At 38.5% G+C, this 26971-nt stretch overlaps 1 protein-coding gene across 1 annotated transcript; it reads right to left on the minus strand.

Moving 5' to 3' along the window:
• Positions 1-3741: 3741 nt before the first annotated feature.
• Positions 3742-13221, minus strand: LOC117220737 (uncharacterized). The gene is made up of 7 exons (XM_033470990.2): positions 13010-13221; positions 12495-12575; positions 11814-12188; positions 9521-10615; positions 7409-7765; positions 6276-6545; positions 3742-3832 (listed from the first exon to the last, which is right to left on the minus strand). The coding sequence occupies exons 1-6, from the start codon at positions 13086-13088 to the stop codon at positions 6283-6285; spliced, it is 2250 nt and encodes a 749-aa protein (XP_033326881.2). The 5' UTR covers positions 13089-13221; the 3' UTR covers positions 3742-3832; positions 6276-6282.
• Positions 13222-26971: the final 13750 nt, after the last annotated feature.

The following is a 26971-nucleotide window of genomic DNA, read 5'->3' on the forward strand; positions in this document are numbered from 1 at the left end:
CTATTCTCAATGCGATTTCATTGGATGCGATTAGAATGATTAGTAGACTCCGGACCTTTATGCAAATTCTCATTTTCGGAGAGAATTCATTTTAGAAAAATTATGTTCAACGAAAAATTTTCTTCGTCAACTACAAAATTAATCATTGGGAACAGAATGCAACAATGCTGTTAGTGTTAACGCTAGTGTGTTGTTAATTTACACTGTTCCTCGCGTTTGAAACATTTGCACACGCCATAAATGCATAATGATCCGCGATCTAGTAATTAGCCATGATTAGATTGCAGACATTATGCATTTTTGATGAAAATTACTAAGTTAGGACTATAAATATTCTGAAAATGTAAATATTAAGATTATAAATAAATATTATTATAATATTATTATAATATTAAGATAATAAATATTATTATAATAATATTATTATAATATTAAGATAATAAATATTGTTATTATAATATTATTATAATATTAAGATAATAAATATTATTATTATAATATTATTATAATATTAAGATAATAAATATTCAGAACTATGAATATTCCTGCATCGTCCTTAAAAATCCAATAAAACCAGAGAGAGATTGATATTCCTTTAACGCGACGATTCGAGACCAACATCCCCGAAGTACCACCCTAGGAGCTCCATGATCTAGACCCTGGATGATGGAATTTCCGGCGGAAGTTAGTCGATCGCAGCTGCCGGTTCAGCTTTGAAACGAGTTGGCCAAGTCCGAGAGAGCAATCAGGTGGTCCAATCTAGCATTATTCGTTGGACTTATTGGTCGGTTTCGAGGGTAGAAAGGGGCGTAAAGAATCTCGGAGCGTTGCGTAGCCTCGTGTATACAGCGATTAGGTGGGCTCCTGCGATTTGAATGATTAGATAGGCTCGACGATTCGGAGATGTTGTTGCCGGCGGTGAAATAACAGCCTCCGGGCAGGATCGGCCGTGTTCGTGACCGGTAGGCACGCATCTCGCGGCGCGGGTCGATAGTTCGCACGAAACAACGGTCTCTCGTCATCTCTCTCTCTCTCTCTCTCTCTCTCTCTCTCTCTCTCTCTCTCTGTGTGTGTGTGTGTGTGTGTGTGTGTGTGCAGGTTGCACGGACTGCACACCGTGTGCACAAGTTGCGCGGGTTGTACAGGTTGCCGGTAAGTACACGTGTCCGTTCGGTCGGCCTAGCCGATCGTTCTCCGCCTTATCATCCCTCCCGTCCTGCCGCCGCCGCCGCGTCGATCCTCGACAGGTGTGTCCGGTGTGGATTAACGCGCGATCTCCACTCCCGATCCCGAGGATCGAGGCGAGAGAGATCCTGTAGCGCGCCTCGTGTGGCAATTTCCTCGATCGAAACGGAAATCGTCCGCGACGCTGAAATCTCCCCTTTTAATCGGTCGGACCGATGTAATTCCAGCAAGACTCACCTGGATTCGAGCTGACCGGGTCCAGGGGCCTCCTCCGCGAATCGGAAATGTCGATCGTCTGTGGACCTCGGGGCTTCGGACCGCCGGAGGATCGACCAGTTTTATTCAACGCGGCGATACAACGCGACGATTCAACGCGACGAGGTGTTACGTCGCGAAATTTTGGTTAACTAGCACTGTTGCTAAATTCAGAGGGCAACGATATCCGCGCGATACGCGGTTAATTAACCCTTTGCACTCGACGCCATTTTAACTCGAAATGCAAAACAGTTTTTCTGACCTATAGTATCTCCATTTTATATAATCTAATGTATTTTATACGTTTGAAATTGAATTTTGTGCTTACACTTTGCACAATATTTTTAAATGTAAACAAATTTGACAATGTTGACATTATTTTGAAACGAGACGTAGCAATTTTTTGTAATGGCGCCTCAGAGTCCCTACTCGAGTACGAAGGGTTAAGCATAGGTTACGTTCGAGGGACATTACTCGGATTTTGTAAATAACTATTCACTAAGCCTGAACGCGACGCAGGACAGCTTTGACCGTCATTGATTTGAATTAGCGACACTTTTAGGTGATACTAGATAGATAGACAGAATTTCCCATCGAAAAGAGAGAGGGAGAGAGATCTATAACGTAGAGATTATCTAAAAATCTATAACGTGGAGATTATCTAAAAATCTATAACGTATCTTCTACGTTGATCGTCGTAGCGATTTTATGGGGTAAGATATTACTATTAACTATCTTTAATTTGACACTATTGCGTTAATAATTAGAGAATATTGTTTCACAAGAATTTAGAATATTCGGTATACATAAATGTTAATTAATTCCAGAACTCTTCTTTAATTTAATTTAATTATCGCTACCGGTAGAGGGAGCACATCCAAATTGAAATCGCTGATATCGAAAAAGAAATAGAAATAGAAATAGAAATATCTTGACTGCATGTTCGAGTTATTGATTATATATTATATTATTATTGTTTTATTATATTATATTATTTTATATATATATATAATATAATATTATATATATATATATATATATATATATATATATATATATATATATATTTATTATATTATATTATATTATTTTAGCTGTTTGATATTTAAACAAATACTTGATTGATAAAAAAAGACTATGTTAAGTACGTCTGGATAAAGAACAATAGTAGTAGATAATTAGCAGGACATTTATTGTGCACACTTTTTTATTTAATATACTCTCTCACAATCTGAAGGGAATCGAACGTGGATAGTGCGCGGTGTCATTTGATTTACTGCGGGTATTTTTCACTGCGAGTCGGAGTCTGTGGATCGAGGTCCTCGATCGTGTACACGTGGGATATTGAAACGTAGATTCTTCATCTCATCTGGTCGTAGGTACGAGTAATTTTTTCGTTCGTATATTTCCTCGATTTCTCTCTTGCTCACCTCTATAAGATTAATTAAACGTGAATGTCCCAAGCAATATTCTTTTCATTGTAATTATACGGATAAAATATTGTTGCCAACGAAAGTTAAAAGTTAATCGTTAAGCTTTCAATCGACTACAAATTGCAATATCAGATATAATTTTTTTTTCTTTTCCTGCAAACATTGTTCTCTATTGCAATTGAACAGATATATATTTATTTTTTTCTCTCTCTCCCTCCCTCTCTCTCTCTCTCTCTCTCTCTCTATATATATATATATATATATATTATTATTATTATATTATTTATTATTATTATTATATATTATTATATATTTGCCCATATAAGAAATAAATATATAAATAAATAAGTAAATAAATAATAGAAGTTTGATGAAATATCAAGATCTTGAATGAAGGAATCGAAAGAGTATAAAAAATCATGTTGACTGAAGAAACTTTTGGACCACCCAGGATACTTTGATGATTCTGGTGTAAATTATCAAATATCAACTAATATTAAAATTTAATGGATCGACCCGTACTTGATAAGTACTTCAGCCTGGTCATATGGAAATTGTCTTCTTTGATCCTTTTTTCGGTGGATGTATTGTTCAGAACATAGTCTGGAAAATTATACTTCGTGTTCATTCTCCTTTGAGCTGAAAGAATTACCAAAATCTGTTCGTATCATCGGCGCTAGTCTTCGAAATGCAATTAGTTATTGAATAATAATTGTTGAAGAAACTTGAAGTACTTGTAGTCATATTAGGTCTCGAAATGCTATTTCCAGGCATAGTACGTTGCTCAGGGTGGATAGTTCCCTCGCGGGACGAACCTGGGTCGGGATCCCCCCCTCTGTCATCTTTGGGTGCATGTTCGGTGTTAGTCGCGTGCATTGGCGGGGATGACGAGTCGCCGCCGCCAATGTGGGGACCCGACAGACTCGATGTATGGTCTGTCATGAGCGCGTTTCTCGTCTCTGTTTAAATGACAAATAAATAAATAAATAAATAAATAAATGAATAAATAATTTACATATCATCGATCACCGTAAGTGACTTTATCGAGCCAATCGATCCCAAAAGAGTCGGTCTTGCTTCGACCTTAAATAACTCAGCCGAAAAAAATCGCACCGAAACCAAGAAACACCAACTTTACGCAGAAAGGTAGTCGCTTTCGATTGCCATAAACGTAATTTGTCGCTAAAATTTTGTTCGCTCCATGCAGCATTGCATAGACGAACAAAATTTTGAAAAATCTTCAAAGCATCCTGCAAAATCGAGAACTTCGAAAATCATTCGCTTAGCCGAGAAATAATATAGTTGAAATCTACGGAAAGCATCTAAATGTAGAGATTTCGCTCTTTCAAATGACTTTCGAACGACATCGATACGATCATTTTTGTCGAAGTTACGGCAACGCGAAGCCACCCTGTTCTTCTTAGAGGTGGTCTCTTTAATTCAGCAGAGCGCGCAACAAAAAAAAAAGGAAAATTGCTATCGCAACGTTCAACTTTTCGATTAATCGTTTTTCCTTATTATCGCATAATGAATATTTCGCTGGCATTCGCTGATAAACCGCTCTGCCCGATCCACGCGAAGAAAAAGCTCGCGCAGTCGCGATCGGCCATTAGAACGCAGCCCCGGTGTTCCGCGGCGAATAATGCCTTTGTTCCGCAATTACACCGCTCCAATTAAGGGCTGACATCGAGCCGGCTTTAACGACTATTCCGCGGCGTGGTAATTCGGTAATAAAATGACTTTCCGCCGGCAGCTTATTAATCGAGCCGCGCGGCGGTGTCTCGTTTGTTACGAGGGCGATCCACTCAGCGCTAATGTAACGCAAATAGACACGATCGAAACGTTAATTACGATCGACCGTCGTTTGATCAGCGGTCGTTCCCGTCGACCTACGCCCGACTAGAGCAAGAACAACCGTAATCATCGGTTTGCGAGACCAGGATCCAGGAACTAGTGCATTAAACGTTCCAGGTATCACCTGGTTTTTCTAATTATCAACGATACAGCCAGACGCTGCCTCGATCCGATCCACTTTGTATCCCCGGCTTTATCGCCGTGGAAATCGTTTCCTAGCGATCCACAAAGTCGTCGCACAATCCCGCCGTTCTATAGCGCTTTATCGCGTTGCCAACCGTCTGGCAGCGAGCAAAAAGGCAGCGTCTGACGAGGAGAGCGAACCATCGGGTCACCGACTTCGTAGAAATTGTCTAGACTTATGGATCTTGTTACGCCGATCATGGCAATCCCAGTACGCTCTGTGACACTTTGACTGCCGACAAGTAATTTCGGTATTTTTATATGCTATCTATTTGGAAAACCGAAATTTATAACAACTCGATACGACAGAAATCAAACAAAAATGGAAAAATGGCATCTACTTCGTAGAAATTGTCTAGACTTATGGATCTTGTTACGCCGATCATGGCAATCGCAGTACGCTCTGTGACACTTTGACTGCCGACAAGTAATTTCGGTATTTTTATATGCTATCTATTTGGAAAACCGAAATTTATAACAACTCGATACGGCAGAAATCAAACAAAAGTGGAAAAATGGCATCTACTTCGTAGAAATTGTCTAGACCTATGGATCTTGTTACGCCGATCATGGCAATTCCCATACTCTCTGTGACACTTTGACTGCCGACAAGTAATTTCGGTATTTTTATATGCTATCTATTTGGAAAACCAAAATTTATAACAACTCGATACGACATTAATCAAACAATAGTGGAAAAATGACATCTACTTCGTAGAAATTGTCTAGACTTATGGATCTTGTTACGCCGATCAGGGCAATCTCCATACTCTCTGTGACACTTTGACTGCCGACAAGTAATTTCGGTATTTTTATATGCTATCTATTTGGAAAACCGAAATTTATAACAACTCGATACGACAGAAATCAAACAAAAGTAGAAAAATAGCAGCGTAACAGTCAATTCTGAAATCTGGGCAAATCATTTCGTCATCCACGCACGGGTGATGCGACAGTCAAAGTATAAAATCGAATAGTTTTTTTGTTTAATTAACCAGTAACTCCGCGCAACTTCAAATAAATTATTATTAATATGCGTTAATGTAAATATTTAAATCCACTATAAACTAATCGAGTTTGCAATCGAGTTTCGATATAAATCTACTTGCACTTACTAATTACGAAATACGCAATATTTACTCAAACAATAACTGGCAGTATTTGGGTGTCCGGTTGAGGGCTAAATGAAACTGGTACATCAGATCTATCGTTAAAATTTTTGTAAAACTGTAATTGACTGGAATGGTGACGGAAGATCCGAAAGATGCCTTTTCCGAATCAGCGCAGCAAATTCTGTGAATCCGCAAGGATTTCCGAATCGGTGACCTTTTGAGGTCCTACTCTGTCCTTGGAAGGAGGACTCACCAGCGAGTCACAAAGGCTGCCGGCGACGAGCCCACTGATGGATTCGCCGTGCGACCTGTCCTTTCGACAGCCACTCGTCCACCGTATCGTCCACTATTGTCTTGCTCGTCCAGGACATTGCAGTTGTCCGAGGCGTTAGTACGTATTTCTCTGGAGCGTCGCGACGCAGGCTTTCGGGGATTAGACGTCGTTCTAACGATGACACGGAGAACCTGCTCAGTTTTCTCGCGCGTTTCTCGGTCCTGGATCTTGGACGTCTGGTTCCGTTTGCTGAAAACATAGCCGGATTATCGTCTGCTTTATCGGACACGGTATTTCTGCAAAAATTGATACGCGTTGGTGGAAGTTTAACGAGGATCGACGGCGCTATTTCTGGCAGAAAATGTTCGATTGGATTGTTCAAGGAATTAATTGGATGTATACATAAAACGAAAAACGGTGTTGCATATTGCACGCGATGGGCGTGTACGGTCAACGGTATTTCTAGAATAATGGGATGAGAAATGTGCGAGCACTTTTCAATGCTTCCACATATGAGCCGTTTATTTTGAAAGTGGCATAAGAGAGAGAGACACGTTTTTTTTTATGAAAAGATACCGTTCAATTGTAATTAGTGTTACCATTGACTCGATTTTTTTGAAAAAGTGACTTATGCCACTTTCAAAATAAACGGCTCATATCCGTCTTCGTCGTAAATGAAGATATTTTTGGAAACACTGCATTGCGAGCAGAGATACGAATACGGGAATTTTGTTTCGCTCTGACCGAATACTGTTTGCCAGAAGCAGGAAAACACTGACATGCTCTTACTTAATCGTGAGTCCAGTTTCCTCCGCAATTCCACTGAAATACTTATCTTTTAATCTGGCATTCGTCTAATCTTTAATCTGTTAAATCCTCATAATGAATAATATACAATTTCGACATTCTCGGGTCTCAATAAACACGGCAATGATCATGGATGAATATTTATATTTGATCTCGAACGAGGGACAGGACAACACAAGAAGAAACTGATTTAGTTGGACGTCTGAATTTTCGGCTCCATAAATTCATCGTCAAAAATAGATGATCGTTCGAAAATATTCTTTAAGGCTTCGCAGGCTGACACCTATCGCTCTAGTCAGGCACACCTTTGCCTCGAGACAGGTCACGGTTTTGCACGGCGTCTTGGGACACGCTCCTGGCAGGTGGCAGAATGTCAAGCTTTCTGGTCCTCGCGTCACCGATCGGAGTTTCTGCCTCGATCTCCGGCTTCTTCTGTTCAACGATCGGGCCAATGTCGATCTCGTGTGTGGCCTTTCTCCACGTCTCGAAGTACTGCTTGCTGTAAGGGTAAGGATCCCCTGGCAACCTAATGTACTCGCCGTCGTTGACATAGTTATCGCTCAAGGCTGGAGGCTCTTCGGATTCCTTCTCGAAAGCGTCGCTGTTCTCGGCCCATTCCGCGGATTGCTGCTCCTTCTTGCGCTCCTCTTTCGCGGACTTCTCTGAAAAGTAATCGTCCGCGCTGTCGATCGGATCGATAACCGATTAATTCTGTGACTTTAACACGTTCCGTGTCAAGCCGTTTTTGCTGGACTTGTCGTCCAGGCCATTTGACGTTTTGACTAAAGATTGTCATATTATGGCACAATATTTCATAACATCATCAATTCGTAAGTAGTTAGCTGCGATAGCATAAGTAGCTACTTAGCGCTGCGATCAGTTCGATTGTAAAAGTCAGAAACTCTTCTCGGAAAAAGAACCTGCTGTATTCGAATTGGTTAAGTAAAAAACGAGGGACTGAAGTAGCAAGACATAAAAACTATAAGAGTGACGACGTTTTGCAGCAATTGCCCGAGAAAGTCATTTTTAAGTATTGTCTTAACAAAGTCAACCATTGCATGTAATTATTAATTATTGTATATGTAACAATTAAACAAACTTATGTGCTTTGTTTTATACTGCATTTTTTATAATGCGTCATTATTTTGGTGGAAATATATTTTACAGAATTAAATTTTGTCATAAAATATATGTTTTCGGCGCATTAAATAAATATGTCTGCGTGTACCATCGGTGGTACACGTGGCACGGAACGTGTTAAGAAAAAACGCTGCATGTCTAACTCTGACCTTCTCGATTCGCTCGATTAGCACTGCCCTTTACAACCTCATTCTGCTCATCGAGATTTAGTGCGATTGACCTTTTTTACAGGACACTTCAAATTGTTAATGACAACAGCGGCAAAATAGACATATCCGTTCACGTAAACCGCTGATTCGCCGATTCTGTATTAGTATTAGCTTTGTGTTCTGTATTATAAAAAATGGGTCTTTATTCGTATATATGCATAAATAAATAAATTAATTAATTAATTAATTAAAAAGCTTTCAATTAATGCATTAATTGAACTGTAGCATATAAGATTTACGCATTTATGATAAAAAGCATCGCGAAAACAAATTTATATAGACTGCAAAAAATGATGCAATTTAAAACGTTAAAACGCTACTAATGCGAACCATGGGCGATGAGAATTTTGAGCGATAATATTGGGTTGGCAACTAAGTAAATGCCGATTTCAGTTATAGATGTCTCTCACTCCCATTTTTACGATATCCGTAAATGTTATATTATAAAATTATTATTATTATTATTATGTTATTTTTTATTATCCGTGAATGTTAGCAACTGGACAAATTGAATGCAGCGGTCAAGGAAAAGCGACCAGAATTGGTCACTCGTAAAGGTGTCATTTTCCAGCAGGACAATGCTAGGCCGCACACGTCTTTGTCCATTCGGCAAAAATTGATGGATATTGGTTGGGAATTGATGTTACACCCACCATATAGCCCTGATCTCGCGCCATCGGATTACCACTTATTTCGATTCCTGGACAACTCTCTTCGTGGTAAAACTTTTAATGATGATGACGCTGTGAATTCTCACTTAACTCAGTTTTTGGCCGGAAAGGATCAGACTTTCTACGAGCGTGGAATTTTCAAGTTGTCAGAGAGATGGCGAAAGGTCATCGAACAAAATGGAAAATACATTACAGATTAAACTTCATTCCAAGTAAAAAAAACATTTTTTATTTCATTGAACAAATCGGTACTTACTTAGTTGCCAACCCAATATTTTGGAAGTGATAACATGTGACCTGCGGCATTTTTCCCAGCAGCCACAGAATTATTTCATTGTATCACTCATAATGGTGATACAATGCTAATCCACTCACACGAAGTCCACAAATAACTCACCTGGCCCCGATTCTATAGGTATTGACTCGTACCCGGCCACGTAATCGTCCTCGTACTGCGTGAAGTTATTAGCATGCTGCTGATAGGAGTCCTCAGACTTCAGCGACCTCGAATCCTTCCTCTCGCGAAGATTCATCGAAACATCCTGGATCTCCTGATCCTGATGCGTTCCTTGCAAAGAGATCTCCATCTCTCTTTCCGCAATAGCGTTCAGACTGTCTGCAAACTCTGCATCGATATCCGTCTGATGAAACTGATACTCCGGAGTCTGCATCTGGTCCAGACTCGCAGCTTCCTGCGTGTTCTCGGCTGCCTTCGCTTCTGTACTGCTGGGACTAGCACTCTCTGTAGCTGGTGGAGTTTTCCAGCGTTTAACATCGTTGACTCTCTCAGCATCGGACCAGTCGCCATCGGAACTGGTCGAAAAGGTCACGATATTCGCCCTTGCCAGCCTGTTCATGGTTGACCACGTCCACGAACCTTCAGACCTAACTTCGGAGTAGTTGTTGTCCTCAAACCGTCCGAAACGTGACGACTGCAGCGTGTGCAGCTTCTTGTTGTCTATCTTGTGGACCTCTCCAATCCGTTTCCCATCCAGCTTCTTCATAGGAGTCTTCATCTCCTTCGTATTGTCCCCTTCAACCTCGTCATCCTTCAGGATCTCAGGGTCTACCGTTGGAACCGCTTGAATGTCCAACTTCGGCTCCGGTGGCTCCGGACGAATGCTCAGCAAATCGATCGACTCATTCGCCTGCACGAAGTCGTCCTTTCTGGTGGTGTCTATGGGCACCTTGGACTTCAGGACTAGGTCCTTCCAAGCTGAGATCTCCGCGTCGAAGTCGGTCCCCGCGGGAACGTTGTAGTCCTCGTCGCCCGGCGAATCCTCCTTCGCCGAAGTCGCTACTGCCTCCCGGACCTTCTGCTCGGTTTCCAAGTTGTCCGCCGGTTCTGCTGTTTTGGTATCCTCGACTATACCGGGTCCTATCGGCTGGGTTGTCTGAGTTTCTAACTCGGGTTTCGCGGTGGATTTCTCCTTGTCCGAGGTGCTCATCGTCGCAACGAGACCACTTGCTCTTCCGAGATTGATGTCGCATACTGGATGAAACGTTTGCGTTAGGATGCGAAATTAATTTCATGCATTCCGGAATTAATTTAATTATTTAATATTATAATCGTTATCCAGGTTTGTCTTTCTTTGTATACTGTTAGCCCTTTCAGTTCGTATGTGGTAGTATGAATTCTACATGAAAAAGTTACACTGTGAAAGTTACATTAAAATAAATAATTACTGTAATATTGGCCAAATAATTACCAATACTGACCGGCCGCTCATAAATGAAGGTGTCTAATGTAACATAATTTATTTTTGCTAATATTTTAGTAACTGTCTATTTTAGACCCTATTTGGTATAGTACTTTTTTTCATGTAGAATTGAATACTTTATCCAAATTCGAAAAGAACTATAAACCATTACATTTTAAAAATTGATGTTGACTGTCATATCTTGATAAAAAAGCAAAATAACTTAAAGCTGATTACAGTACTATGTGCCCCTCTGTAAATCGGGCAATTTTTATCTGAAACATTTTTTCATACAATGAATATTTTATGAGATATTTTATATCTGCACGTTACCGGATTCACCCTATATAATAAAATATAAAATGTAATATATAATATATTATGTGTATCATGTATTATATATATATATATATAATACAACATAATTTATTTTTGTTACCATTTTAATAACTATTTATTTGAGACACTATTTGGTATAGCACCAGACTCACCCTATATAATAGAATATAAAATGTAATATATAATATATTATATGTATCATATATAATACAACATAATTTATTTTTGTTACCATTTTCATAACTATTTATTTGAGACACTATTTGGTATAGCACCAGACTCACCCTATATAATAGAATATAAAATGTAATATATAATATATTATATGTATCATATATTATACATGTACATATAATACAACATAATTTATTCTTGTTACCATTTTAATAACTATTTATTTGAGACACTATTTGGGGTATAGCACATAGATATAATATAGATATAATATATTGTATATTATATATATTTTATATTTATTTTATGTCTTATATATATATTATATATTGTATTTTATTATAAAGAGCGAGTCTGGTAACGTGAGGACATCAATATCAATCAAAATATACAGTGTCATTATGTCAATAAAAAAAAACATGTGGGACACAAAACATGGGACAGCGGAGGGTCAAGCACAAGGAGTCAAGTACAAACCTTTGCCCCAGATCTGTTCCCTGTGAGCGGTCTGAGTCGCTCGGCTTTGAGGTTCCTCCGGGATCTTAATGCCCCACTGGTACCGATAATTGACACCTTGGGCGTCCTGAAGATGCGGTTGTCCCTCCACAGCAACGACATCCGGGAAATTCTCTGAGCCGTCCACACGCATCACCGGCTTCTTTTTCTTCTTTTTCTTCTCCTTCTCCTCCTTCCTCTCCTGTTTCTCCGGCATGTTGGGCTCCCTGATCGGTGGCTTCGTGTTTCTAGGGGAGCAATCCGCCACCCCCCGGACCTGCATGTCCATCCCGTTCGCCATCAACAGAAAGCTGCGACTCGATGGACTCGGGTACCATCCAAAGTACCCAATGGGCTCTGTCGAACAGTTGATTTTCGGTTCAACGTTCCTCTCGCCTATGCTGGCTACCTCTGGGGACGAGCAACTTTCAATATTACGAGGGAACTTTCGCGGCGTGACCTTTGGAGCGACCTTGATTCGGAAATCTACCGATTCCCGGGCTCTTCGGACCCAAATTTCTATGAAGCGTTACATTAGCGCTGATTTATTCGCTCGTGGATCGCATAACGAATCTATTTCATCGAACCCGTGCACAAGTTTCCGTTACTAAGTAATCGCTGTCGATCGGAGCAGACGGTGATCGAGCGGTGAATCTCACTTACCTGTCCTGAAAATGTCCCTGAGCCAGGAAAATACACCCTCTACCTTCTTTCTGTCGCTGTCGTCTGTACATCGCACCGACGCTGCGAAAATGATATTTATTTATAACTTCGATGCACGGAAATTCTTTTATCATCAGTTAAAATCGACTTTGGGGAATCATTCTTTGCACAAATTCGCAACGCTACAACAATGATCTATGTTGAATGAACAGCGAATCGAAACGAATCGATGAAGAATTTTCACGAAAAAAATGTAATACGCTATAATTTTGCATAAAAATCAGCAGAAAGAAATTCTTCTCAACGACGAAGAAATGCGATAACAATTAGTCCGAGTAAAACTAACCCCACAAAACCTCGTTACGATGTATTCGTGGCGAGATACATGCAGTATCTGCAAAAATATTGAAACGTGGCAATGAATCCCAAAGTTGATTTGTCTTTCAGATGAAGTTCGGCGGATTGAATAATATTTCGTAAGGAAAATTTCTATGAAAACTCATGTTGTGACAGACTTGCAGTCAGATTCCTTCGGAACAGAGGGTTGAAAAGACCCCGTATAAGATCCACCGAGCCAAAATGTCCCCTCAGCATGGCGTCCGAGCGTAGATGGAAAAATTCTGGAGGACTGTAGATACTGGGCGAATTTTGTCGGCAGGCCGGACCTAGCAGATAGAATTTCCAGATTTTCCTGGCTCGATTGATCTCTTCAGGGTTTGTTGACAGGTTCGACAGACTGTCTGATTTTCCCCGGCCGTTTGTTTCACTGTTTTCTCCATTCGCTTCTCCTTTCGAAATCGAGCGCGAGCTACCAACCAGCGATTAATTCTACATTAATATTTTAATTTTAATTCAAATCCTTTAATCGATTTGTTTAATATTAAGTTGTCCCTCAAATATCTTTTACCTCAAAAATCGATGCTGCTCCGAAATAATTTTCCTCTCTGTTCTTCGACCAATTTAATTTATTTAGCATCAACGGGTCAGATATCCTTTTAATTATTGTACAAAAATTCAACGTAATAATAATAATGAAACAATAATGAAAATGAAAATGAAAGCTGAAACAATTTCGATTACAATATACATAGCGAACACAAATTAAACATCCTAATTTCTGATAACATTATACAGCAGATTTTTAAATTTTCCTTTTAAGTTTTCTACATAAATTCAACGTAATAATAATAATGAAATAATAACGAAAATGAAAATGAAAGCTGAAACAATTTTGGTTTCAATATACATAGCGAACACAAATTAAACATCCTAATTTCTGATAACATTATACAGCTGATTCTTAAATTTTCCTTTTAATTTTTCTACATAAATTCAACGTAATATTAATAATGAAATAATAACGGAAATGAAAATGAAAGCTAAAACAATTTCGATTACAATATACATAGCAAACACAAATTAAACATCCTAGTTTCTGATAACATTATACAGCTGATTTTTTAATTTTCTTTTTAATTTTCCTACATAAATTCAACGTAATAATATTAATGAAATAATAATGAAAATGAAAATGAAAACAATATTTATTACAATATACAAAACAAACACAAATTAAACATCCCAATCTCTGATAACATTATACAGCTGACTTTTCAATTTTCCTTTCAATTTTTCTACATAAATTCAACATAATAGTAATAATAATAACAACAATAAAATGTTAATAAAAATAAAAGTGAAAATGCAAATTATAACGAAAAAGAAAGCTAAGAAATAATTTTTATTATAGTATACAAATCAAACACAAACTAGACATCCTAGCTTCTAATAACATTATATATATATATATATATATATATATATATATATATATATATATATAGTCGAGTTTTAAATTTATTAAAATTATTAATGAACAAGTCGACGTCGTTAGTATAAATGTCAGTTAAATTAAGAATCTTATGTAAAGGATTCTTAATTATTATTTAAAGGATTAATAATTATTATTAACATATATTATATAATTATCTAAAGGATTAATACAGAGAAAAACCAGATCGCGGATTGTTGAAATTAATCAATTTCGCAACGCTAGAGTTGTTGATTCTATCGTGTATAATGGTTGCCTCCCATGTTTATTACTATAAAATATCCTAAATTCAAATAAATAGAGAGAGAGAAAAAATAATATACATTTTGAACAAAATAATGGATGATTCGTGGATCAAGAAGTATATGAAGATTCGTCAGAAATCAAGATCGTTCCTTCATCTGCCAACAAAAATGAAATATCAGGTTGTCGTATCACGGCTCACGGAATCTGATCGAGCACTCCCGCAGCGAAGTTCCGCGACGAGAACTTGCCGTCGGGACACAATTATTCTTGGTAAATCAAGCGAGGCGAGTTCCATCGGCGTCGACTCATCGAAGGCCGCCGAAGGCCGCCGGAGAGTCCGGGACTTCGGTTAATCATTGCCAAAACTTTTCTCCCCATGAGACCGGAGACCCTCTCGCGCGCTTAATGCCATAATGGACACTTCTCTTTTCTCTTTCGGATCGCCTCCCTATTGATCCGAAACCACTAAACACGCTACACCTCCCTCGCCGGACTCGTTGCGCACACATTCTTTCTGCTCTGCCACCCCCGACGCAACTTCGTGCCTATTGTTTTCGCGAAACTTCATTCCCGTAGCCGCTAATTGCGTTCCTTGTTCCATTCACGATTTATGCGACGATTTTCGATGTCTCTGGAAGACTTTCCGATTCACTTTTTAATTCAATGCTCGATTCGATTCGGTCAATTCTATTTTATTATATTTAGAAGAATCTGCAGACCGATTATTCAGGATGTCCCAGGTTTTAATGTTCAAACTTTATCAGTGTATTCTATGGCACAAAGTAAGAAAAAAATGTTATGTAAACATAGGTCATATAGAGCTTTATTAAGAAGTTATAACAAAAATTCAGAATATAGGAATAGTAATCAACTTGCTGTTACTGCCAGCATTGGCTTGAATAGATCAGCACGTGCCGTGTGTTTATGCAAGCTGTGTTTATTAATACATTTCGAAATGTCTATCGTTATTGACAATACATGATTGACATCGATCGAAGATCGAATTTCTGACCGTGCGAATTTCGTTTCTATTCTCTTTCATTTCATTGAACGCATTATTAATCCTATTCTGAAGTTTTGTTATAACTTCTTAATAAAGCTCTATATGACCTATGTTTACGTAACATTTTTTTCTTGCTTCGTGCCATAGAATATACTGACAAAATTTGAACGTTAAAACCTTGGACACCCTGTATAAATGTTCGTGCGGATCTGCATTCAAAATTTAACTTAGTTCGTACAAGCTATAGAAAAATTATTCAGAAAGCGATTGTTCATCGTGACAGGGATTTTATCGTATCGTAAAAGGGGTGCACATACTGTTACTACTTTGTTAATCCTTTGAGGACGAATGTCGACATACCGAAGGCATTGGGACTGTACATCTTGCACAAAAGGCATGAACATTACAAAAGATCACGATATATTACTCATTTTTCCCATTATTTAAGTCTCCCCCCCCCCCCGAGGCATTATTTTTGATACAAGATTTGTAAAAGGTGAATTATTCTAATCGTTTCGAGTAAATATTTTTTCTTAAATAATTATTCGAACGAATTCTTTCTATCGAATATTTTGTCGAATATTTTGTTCGAATTTTTATTCAAATTATTATTATTATTCGGCTAAAATTGTTATCTAGATAAATTTTTATTCGATAAAATATATATTCGCTAATGTTGAATAAAATATTATTCGTCGATTACCTCTGATCCGTCATCCGAATAAAATATTGCCCAACCCTGGATCAAAGAGGTCTAATGCGATCCGATCAGCGTTCCCAGATCTCAGAGACCGTTTTTAATACCATAAAGGTATTTTCAATTTAGGAGAGGGTCTTGGTTAAATGATTAGCCAGGCAAACAAGTGTCCCAAGGGTTAATGAAGGGGCAAGAAGAGAGTAAACCCCGACGAATATCGGACTCGCGGCAGTGTTTGTTTTGATTGCACGAAGGACACGTCCCCGGGTCAGAGAGGCATCACCCTTGCCGCATGATCCCCCTGCGATTGGTATTCAGGCGGGCGGATCCCTCGGATCCGTGTAACAACATCGGAGACATGTGTCACCGAGGACGGTAGGTGGCAGCGGCCGGAAATAGCTGTTTAAAATTGCATCGAGGGCCCACCGTTAACGGCACGTGCGCTTTTTAATGTCCCGACGAATGCTTACGATAATGTCCTTTAAGCTTTTATTAACGGTTAGCAGCGGTACGTGGCCCGAATCGCCATGGCCATTCGCATGCGACATCACGAACCGCCCTTGGATATCTCCTTCGGGAGATCTGATCACACGTAACACATTTATTTCTCCTGGCGAACGACCATTCATTCGCCTGTAATCCTTTCTCGCGACCTCGGACTTGTAACGCGCTTGTTCTCTCGCCACGGTCTCCGTGATTACAATATTTCATAAAGCGCATCCTTTTACAAAATGGGAAGGAGAATATTGGGTGATTCGCGAGATCTTCGAACGTCGTGACGTCTGCTGTAAATTTTATGTGTAACATTTTAAATAATTAGTTGTAATTAGGTAGCTAGTTTGGACAGTCTACGTAGCAGTTGAAATAAATCATAATGTACGGTGTACGTATTCAGCAATACGGTAAATACTCTCCAATTGTCCCTCGGCTTGTATGCAGAAATGGATAATTTGGGAAGAGGAGATACGATTATTCAAGCCTTGGAGCTCGTTGTTATAGTTGTCGACAAAATAAAAACGAGCCGCGAGGCTTGGATAATTGTATTTCCTCTTCTCAAGTTATCAGAGAATTTAATCTAAATAGAAAGCAATTGCCGGGAGACATGTCCGGATAGGACAAGAGCGTCTGGAGAACCGATTAATATACTCAAGCTGCGCCAATTGCAGTTGAGACGCTATTATCGAATAGACATAGCAGTACTCAAGAATATTAGACCAAATAAGCACATGCGTAAACTTAATTTGTTCTTCTCTCGATTCTTTTAAATTCATCATCGGATCCACTAGGATTTCTTTCACAGCTACAGTGATTATCATTAATTGCGAAATATCGATAACAGGAAATTCGAATTCCATTTGAAATGAAAAGAAGTGAATAACACCCATATTTACTAAATTATGATCGAAATCTTTATTACAGTGAGTGAGACACGATATTAGAGGAAGGTTGCCTAATTTGTGTGGTCTGCTAAATCGTACCTCCTATATTTCTCTTAAACTATTGTATATTAGTAGCATCTAGAGGCAGTAACATAAACTTAAGACTGGTTTGCAGGTGAGGACAAAAATTCAGTGGTCTTGAGTTTGTATTCGTTTATTGACAAGCCCTTTTAAAAATCAGATAAGTAGTATGTAAGTTCTGAGTATACTTATATTTATATATACTTACATATACTTATATTTGTATATACTTATATATACATACTTCTATTTATATGTATATACTTATATATAGATTCTTAAATAAATGTTTACAGCTAATGAACCGTGTTATTTGAAAAAGAACGCGGAATAAATAATAATATCTGAGGTAAGTTGTCTTACTGATATTACTAATTATTAAAGCTGCAAATCATCCTATTTAATTGACACTAGAACTACCGAACCAGTCAAAATAGCTGGTTCCCGATTTTTTCTTTCGCAATTCCTGATGCTATAAAAATATTTTCGTCAGAAATTTTTATATAAACTTCTTCATTCAAGCACACATTATAATAAAAATTGTAGGAAGTTTAGATAAATCCGAGCTTGGTAGTTTTGATGTTAATACATCGATGAATGTCTTAAATCGTACGATTTGGGTTACTCACCCCTGTAGAGCATGGGGTTTAATCAATTGTCAGTTTGCGAAATAATAAATTCATCCAGCACTCCTCCAGCTTCTCGGTAGACAACAAACGACCCCGGACAATACCAAAGAATACAGATCACGCGGTAATTACTCGGGACACGAAAGTCAAGGTTCGCAGGTATCGCTTCTCGGTTTGAATCATCGCGAGGATTAGCGGTCACGACGTGCCCCATCATTCCCACGCGGAAATGGCGGTTATTTTTTCACGGGCCGACCGAGGAGAGACATACGGCGGGCCGAGAGAGGGTGGGACATTAGCCATAAATTCGTGGCTCCCCAGTGGCAAATACCGGAGGAGGCCGCCATGCCAATTGTATAAATTGGCTATGACAAACTTATCGTCCCAGTGGCACACGCGTGCCGCAAGCGTCGCCCACGTACGAGTCGCAGAGCCGGCCACCCCCGCACCATGGGGGTCGATACATTTGCACGGACATGGAATTTTGTTGCAGGTGCGTTACGCCGTGGTTCCCTCGTGGACGTTTGAGACATCGTTCCCTGGAGGTCCTCGAAGATACGTGAGCTTTCTACCTTCGGCCACTCTCGAGTCCACGATTTCTTATCTTTGACAACTTGATGCCACGGTTAATCTAGGTTCTTGATTTTTTTTAAACGTACTGTGAATTAATTTGATATCGATGCGCTAACGTAAAAGCTGAATCGGGTGGGTCTTCAATTGTTTAGGGTCGCTTCGAAGACTAGAAAAGTATTAGTCTCTTACACACGTTTCTGTTTCGTGACTTTTGCAATAAGGATAGTGTGTTCTTTGGTTTCGGTATCTCTACAAGTGACAGCGAAATGAAGGAACTTTTGTTTACCTTATAATAAGCAAAATGGGTGTATTTCTCCATGTAGATAGCGTGCAGTGCAATTTAGATTGCACTTGTCCAACCAGGCTCGTACACTATGGATTTTCATAGTCCTACGTATTTTTAATTGCGAATTAACTACGCTGATAATGCATATATATTTTTATTTCATAATTTATAGATACTAGAGTCAGATACATATTTTCATTTGATAGTGTAGGAATGCAAGAATCATACAAATATTTTTGTTCGACAATGTAGGAACACTAGAGTCATACTAATATTTTTTTCGACAATGTAGAAACACTAGAGTCATACAAATATTTCTGTTCGACAATGTAGGAACACTAGAGTCATATAAATATTTTTTTCGACAATGTAGGAGCACTAGAGTCCTACTAATATTTTTTTCGGCAATGTAGAAACACTAGAGTCATACAAATATTTCTGTTCGACAATGTAGGAACACTAGAGTCATATAAATATTTTTTTCGACAATGTAGGGACACTAGAGTCATACTAATATTTTTTTCGACAATGTAGGAGCACTAGAGTCATACAAATATTTCTGTTCCACAATGTAGGAACACTAGAGTCATATAAATATTTTTTTCGACAATGTAGGAGCACTAGAGTCCTACTAATATTTTTTTCGACAATGTAGGAGCACTAGAGTCATACAAATATTTCTGTTCGACAATGTAGGAACACTAGAGTTACACTAATATTTTTGTTCGACAATGTAGGAACACTAGAGTCATACAAAGATTTCTGTTCGACAATGTAGGAACACTCGAGTCATACAAATATTTCTGTTCGACAATGTAGGAACACTAGAGTCATACAAATATTTCTGTTGGACAATGTAGAAACACTAGAGTCATACAAATGTTTTTGTTCGACCATGTAGAAACACCAGAGTCACATACACATTTTTCTTCGTCGATGTAGAAATTTAGATATTTCTCTTATATAGACATTTTTTTCCATTAATTAAAAAGCACCGAGCACAGAGAGAAATAAAAATCTTCGTGCCGAACTTTCGAAAGACGAAGTCTAAGAAATAGTATTTAGAATATTATGTTACTCGGCTCGGTGCACGAGCACAGTTCGGCCAGGTCGATCCGCATCTCCCGAAAGTTAGCCGACACCGCTCTCCTTTATTAAATGAGAATCGCGCGCAATTCTCTCGACGGCTTCGACCAACTTCCGCCCGCCCCCCTTAACAGCAAACGAAAAAATCGAAATAAAAACACAGCCGTGAAAACTCTGGGTTTCGAGCAATTACCGTTTAAACGTTGAAACGTGAAATCGTCGGAAATCAGAGGCGACGTCTCGAGTTCGCGGTTCGTGGGTGCGTGAGGGAGGGAGGGGGACAGAGGTAGGCGGCAGGGGGGATAGGACGGTTTCGAAGCGGGGGTGTTTTAAACCCAGGAAATTTCTCGTCGGGTCCTAAGTGAATTGAAAATAGAAAAAAAAAGATAGAAAAAGAGAGGAAGGGGGAGGGAGCGGTAGAAAGAAGGAAAGGCACGAGGTAGGATAAATTATGTCCGAGGTAGGTAGACGACCATAAGGGCTGGCTGGGGCAATACTTTCCGTATCGGACCGACACAGGGGGTTCGGGGGATTGTTATTCGTGCGGCGTAGAGGCTCGGTGTCGCTTTCACTAGAGTCGGTTACTGATAAACGAGCGGTTTCAACCCCCTTCCCTACGCTACCCCCTGAATGCAAACTCACCCTTCTTACTCGACACGCTTCAACCTCGTGCCGCGCCGCGACGGTAGACCGGTGTAAATCGTTTTCGAACTTAAACGATTGTCGACGACAGACCCCGAATTAATCGTCGCGATTCCGACTCGCGGATCTGTGACAGCCACGCTAATTGACGCTGAATTCGGGACTTCCACCTCCGCGCATCGATCCGGGGACAACCCTTTTCTTTCGCACGTACCCAGTCGTTCCGTAAGTACTGCAGTCTTCCATATTTTTGCAAGGCGAAATTAAAACTCGCTCCTGAAGCAAAGTATTCGATCAGACGAATTTCATCGATGCAATTGTTCATATGCAGGGTGAGTCACAAATTAGCCTCACGATTTTTCGGCCGTTCCGATGGTCTGACAAAAAAAAATGATTCCTACCGAAGTTAATTAGTATTTAACTGAAAAGAAATTACAGTTGTTTAAATTTAAAAACATATTGATTTTCGATAAAAGAACAAGGTAACCGTTATATTTTTAAATGAAACTAAGTAATTTTAACTTCATAGTATTATAGGCGACGTCGAGACGAATTCAACGACCTGCTACATGATGACCTTCGGATGATGTTGAAGGGAAAATTGTCACGAATCGATTGTCACAATATTTGGTTTTATATAAATTTTTCTTTTGTTTTATGCGTTAAGGTCTGAAAGTGAATAAATGAGCATTTGTAATGTTTACGATCATTTGTTTATTTTTACATGCGAGGCCTTGGTGTTATGTATCGCTGAATTTTTTCAAATATTGTGATAATTGATTAATGGCAATTTTTTCTTCAATATGATATGAAAGTCATCAATTAGCAGGTCGTTGAATTCCATAAGTTAAAATTATCTACTTTCATTTAAAAATATAACGGTGACCTTGTTTTTTATCGAAAATCAATTTGTTTTCAAATTTAAGCAATTGCAATTTCTTTCCGGTTAAATACTAATTAATTTTGATAGAAATCATTTTGTTGTCAGACCATCGGACATCTCCAAAAATTGCGGGGACTAATTTGTGACTCACCTTGTATGCTCCTTGAACAAATTATAGCATAGAAAAAAGTTGGATAAAAATTGGCTACCTTCGACTGACGATAACTCCGCGAAAAATTATCGTAGGTCGATGACTTTTTTTTTAAATTAAAGCTTGGAACCTCTACCTTAAGATAATGTTTCTAGATTTTATATTTGATGCACCCTCACTACAGTAACTCTTTAAATGTAAAGCCATGTTTTTGATATTAAAAAATGCCAAGTTTGACAAAATGCACGTGCTTTGTAAAATTTTTACCAAGATGTCGTTTACAGCCGAATGAAGTTTGATCCTCTTCCTTTAATTTAAAACAAAAGAAACTCGGCTGCGATTTTTTTGGTGCAACTTTGTTTTCGACAAAAGTATACTCGTCGTATATGTATGAAGACAATATTAACCGAGAAATTGAGATGTTTTGCGCACAAGGTACGAAGTATTAAAAAGGGTTGTGACCATTTCCTATACTCAGTAAATTTTTTCATGATTACTGTATAACAATTAAATACAATTTTCAACACTCTTTTCTATGTAGACATAAATACATCGATGTAAAAAGTTCTGATGTAAGAAGTATCGATCCAGAAGATCTAGCTCTAAAAGATCAACAATACTTCTCTCCGTTGAATCTCTAAAATTCGAGAAAAAAAAGTGTTAGAATACTGGGGATGATTAAAGTAAATTGTTCTTTATTATTAACATTAATACTCTACATTTAACACTATAACTAATTAACTGTCCCATTAGAAGTGCCCTCGCACGCTTCCACTGCGCCACTCTGCTCATTCATCCTGCGCATGCTCACTCACTTGTTTATTCGAGGTATGATTTAATTGGCTATTCCAACAAAAAGATTTCGCCAAAATTCGGTATAAAATCGTAATTAATATAAAACGCGTGAAAGCACCGGGCGATCAGGGTCGAGCAATCGATCAAGATTGCCGATCGAAGGGTTGTCGAGGGTGACCGATAACCGGCAAGGGTGAGCGTATCGTTCAGGCTGTCTAGCGGGAGAATTGACTCCGGCTACAGAAGCTCGAATCTCATCGAGCCGGGGCCGCGTCAAATTCGAGCGGAAACCGGGCATCTTCTTGTCGACCCATTTTGCAAGTGTCGTCGTGGCGGCGGGCTAATTTGTCAGTTGTCGAGTTAGCGTCCTCCGGGGGATTCCCCTTTTCCGTGGGCCCACCCCATCGGGACGGTAATCAACCGGTGAATATCTAAACTGCAGCCTCGAAACTCGTCCCATCCCTGGAACGTCCACCCCCTTCGTTCTCTCATTTATAAAGAAGAGGCTATTCCGGTCGGTAGGTGCGATTGATCCACCCCTGGATCCCGCACCCCCGCCCTCCCTTCTCATCGCTATTCCCGCCTCGGATCCCGATCCCGATCCCGCTCTATTATTCTCTTCTTTCCATGGAAAACTTGCCGATAGCGGGGGCTTACGAACCGAATCCCGAAGTCCAAATTCAATTAGAAGCCGAAGATTGATTTATATTTGGCCGACTTGGCCAGGTAAAGAGTCTGTGTCTTCTCAACCCCTGGAGGCGCCTATCATCTGTATTCGATTCAAATATTTGTCTCGGTGTTGTTCAACACCGAACCTGCCGTCACCGGTCAAATGACTGGTCCTAAATTTGTTATTTTCAACAAATTGAATTTTCAAATTACTTTCTCAACAGAATACTGTCCGCGCTGTTTGTGCGAGAACTTTTGAGCGTAGCCGGTATATTTCAAGGTTGTTGCGTCACTTCAGAAAAATGGATATAACTGATGAAATATCAGACAGTTAAATTAAATTATTAGGTATGTTGATTCACATTCAAAATAGAATTCATTCAGATTCGATTGCACAAATAAATTTTACGATTGGTTTTTTCTTTTCTTTTAAATTACGTCCCACGAGCAATCAAGAAAATGACTATTTTTAGTCACCCGGACGTTACTGTGTTAAGAAATGATTGAATCAATTTTTTTTATTCCAGCATGCATTATAATCAAAACGGCGTAACTGTTTAAATAAATACAGTCTTTGTGACTGCTATATATATATATATTAATTATTCTCTTACCGTAACAAAGGGTTATCCAGTCGATTAATAAAGTTATTATTATTATTATTATTATTAACAGCGTGAAAAATGTCAGTAATTGTAAGGAATGGATTTAGATTGGAAATACATTATTTCTCTGTCTCTATTAATTATTATCAGTTTTTAAAAATATGATAGTATCTATAAAGTTCGTAATACTATCCATAAAGTATTTCTAAAATTTATAGATCATCATAGTTAGCTCAGAAGATTCAGTTCTACTTGTTACGATTTTGAATTTCACATAAAGAATTATCAAATGAATTTTAATTATTATAATGATTGCAAATTGCATAGCATAGCATGATATTGAGAGAATATGTAGCTTCTCTTTGACATTTTTATCATATTTCATATATATAAGAGGATACAACGTATTTCCTAATAGATTTTCTAACATCGAAAAAATCCTTAAGAAATTCTTCGAAAGCTACAGTAATCTGATCCATAATCTGTCAAATTATTTGTATTAATACGATGTAACGAGTTCTTTTGAAGTTATAGTTTCAGAATTATCGTGCTTCAGTTAGACTGGCCTCCATATACTTACGTACACTTGAAAAACGGCATAAGTTTGTAAAAACTGGACTAAACGATTCGAATTTTTTTTTTAGATAATAGGAGGACTACTCTACTAGACGATGACTATAATATTTTTTAAACATTTTGATAATACTTATGATATTACTTATTACAAAAAAGTTGAAAAACTCATGTTTCTTAACTTTTTTGTGAGAGCCTATAACGAATATATGCTGAAAATATGCTGAAAATTTTATCGAACTCGGTTGACCGCGACAGGAGCTGCAATCATTTAAAGATCGCGAAAATCGCAGTTTTTCGCGAATTTCCACCGAAAACAGCTAATTTTTACATATTTCAGTGGCTGTAGCTTGATTATGCGGCAACAGATTTCGATGTAATTTTCAGTACGCATACAAATTACCAGGATCTACAAAACGCATTTTTAAAATTTTCATTATAGGTTCTAGCAAAAAAGGTAAAAAACATTGAGCTTTTCAATTTTTTTTTGCCACTCCAAACAATATAAAAATTTTAAAAAAGTATTATAATCATTGTTTAGAAGACTAATGCTTCTATTATCTAAGAAAAAATTTGAATCGTTTAGTCCACTTTTAAAAAGAAACTTACACCATTTCTCAAGTGTACGTAAATATATGAGCCGTTTATTTTAAAAGTGGCATAAGTCACTTTGTTTTTAAGTCGACATATTTAAGGGTTTGCGTTTTAACACGTTTAAAAATATGGATGCTAACTTTCGAGAAGATTTACTTGTATTTATTATCTCAGGATACTTATATTTTTCTCAGTATAAATAATCATTATATATATGTATTTTTCTATATATATTTATATATACTACTACTATACTACTACTATACTTTATATATACTACTACTATACTACTACTATACTTTATATATACTACTACTATACTACTACTATACTTTATATATACTACTACTATACTACTACTATACTACTACTATACTTTATATATACTACTACTATACTACTACTATACTTTATATATACTACTACTATACTACTACTATACTTTATATATACTACTACTATACTACTACTATACTTTATATATACTACTACTACTATACTACTACTATACTACTACTATACTACTATACTACTATACTATATATATTTTTCTCAGTATAAATCACCACTTTTCAATACGGTAAAATGACTTATGCCACTTTCAAAATAAACGGCTCATATGGCCGCCGCTGTAGATACAATTCGGTCATTGTAAAGCCTACTAATAGGCTTCCGGTACATAAAGTGTTAATACGATAAATACAATAAATATAACTGTGTGCGCTAGTCACGCAGCTAGCGAACGTGTTAAACAAGGACCAACAGCTCGACATTCGTGTTCTAAAATCGCTCGAGCCGCCCACGCAGTCGCTAGAAATCAAAAGAAGAGAGTTCCCCGCGTGTTTCTCGGAAGAAAGCGATGCCTAAAGGGAGTACGGCAAAGGGGTGGTGTATCGCGAAACGATCCTCGGCCGAGAAAAAAGCTGGGGAAGTCGCGAGTAGCGCAGAACTGCTGTAGCTAATGTTCCGGGCCGTGACAGGTGGATTGGCTCGGTTGTCGCGGGGGCTGTATTCCAAGAGAGAGAGAGAGAGAGAGAGAGAGAGAAAGAGAGAGAGAGCAGAACAGAGCAGAGCAGAGCAGAACAGAGAGAACGAGAGAGAGAGGGAGAGAGAGAGAGAGAGAGAGCAGAGCAGAACAGAGAGAACGAGAGAGAGAGGGAGAGAGAGAGAAAGAGAGAGAGTCTTGTAGCGGTTCTCGGGGCTTTGTAGTCATCCATTCCGGGGCTCACCCCTGTGCATTATTTAAATAAACAAGAGAGGCTGGGGGCAGATTGGCTCTCGCGTCTCTGTTCTCCTCCGAAGCAGTTCCAGTGACGAACAATTATCCCCTCCAAGCCGGGGAAAACGGTAGCAAAGGCTGGCTCCGGCTAGGTCGAAGTGACAGGCCAAGGGGGTGCCGACAGTGTTCCCGCTTGTTCTAATGAATTTTAAATTGCCTCGCATTCATAATGCAGCCCCGTTGACAGTCGAGATGAACCGGAGATGACAAAGTAAAACGGCCGACTTAATATTTCCGGGTGCGCGCCGAACGAAACGCGAAAATTACCGAGGGACGGAGCACTGCGACAGAATCGGTAAGAAACTGTAAAAGAGCTTTTAATAGGAAGCTGACCATTAGTGAGAATACCAAAAGATTTCAGCATTTTTAGAAATTATTTCGAGAGCTGTGCTATATTGACAGTTTTCTTGTGACTGTAGAGACGATCTTATTTGAACGGTTATTTTTATCATATCCTGATAACAAAACATTCCAT

The sequence above is a fragment of the Megalopta genalis genome, chromosome 9, assembly GCF_051020955.1.
Source record: "Megalopta genalis isolate 19385.01 chromosome 9, iyMegGena1_principal, whole genome shotgun sequence".
Taxonomy (NCBI): domain Eukaryota; kingdom Metazoa; phylum Arthropoda; class Insecta; order Hymenoptera; family Halictidae; genus Megalopta; species Megalopta genalis.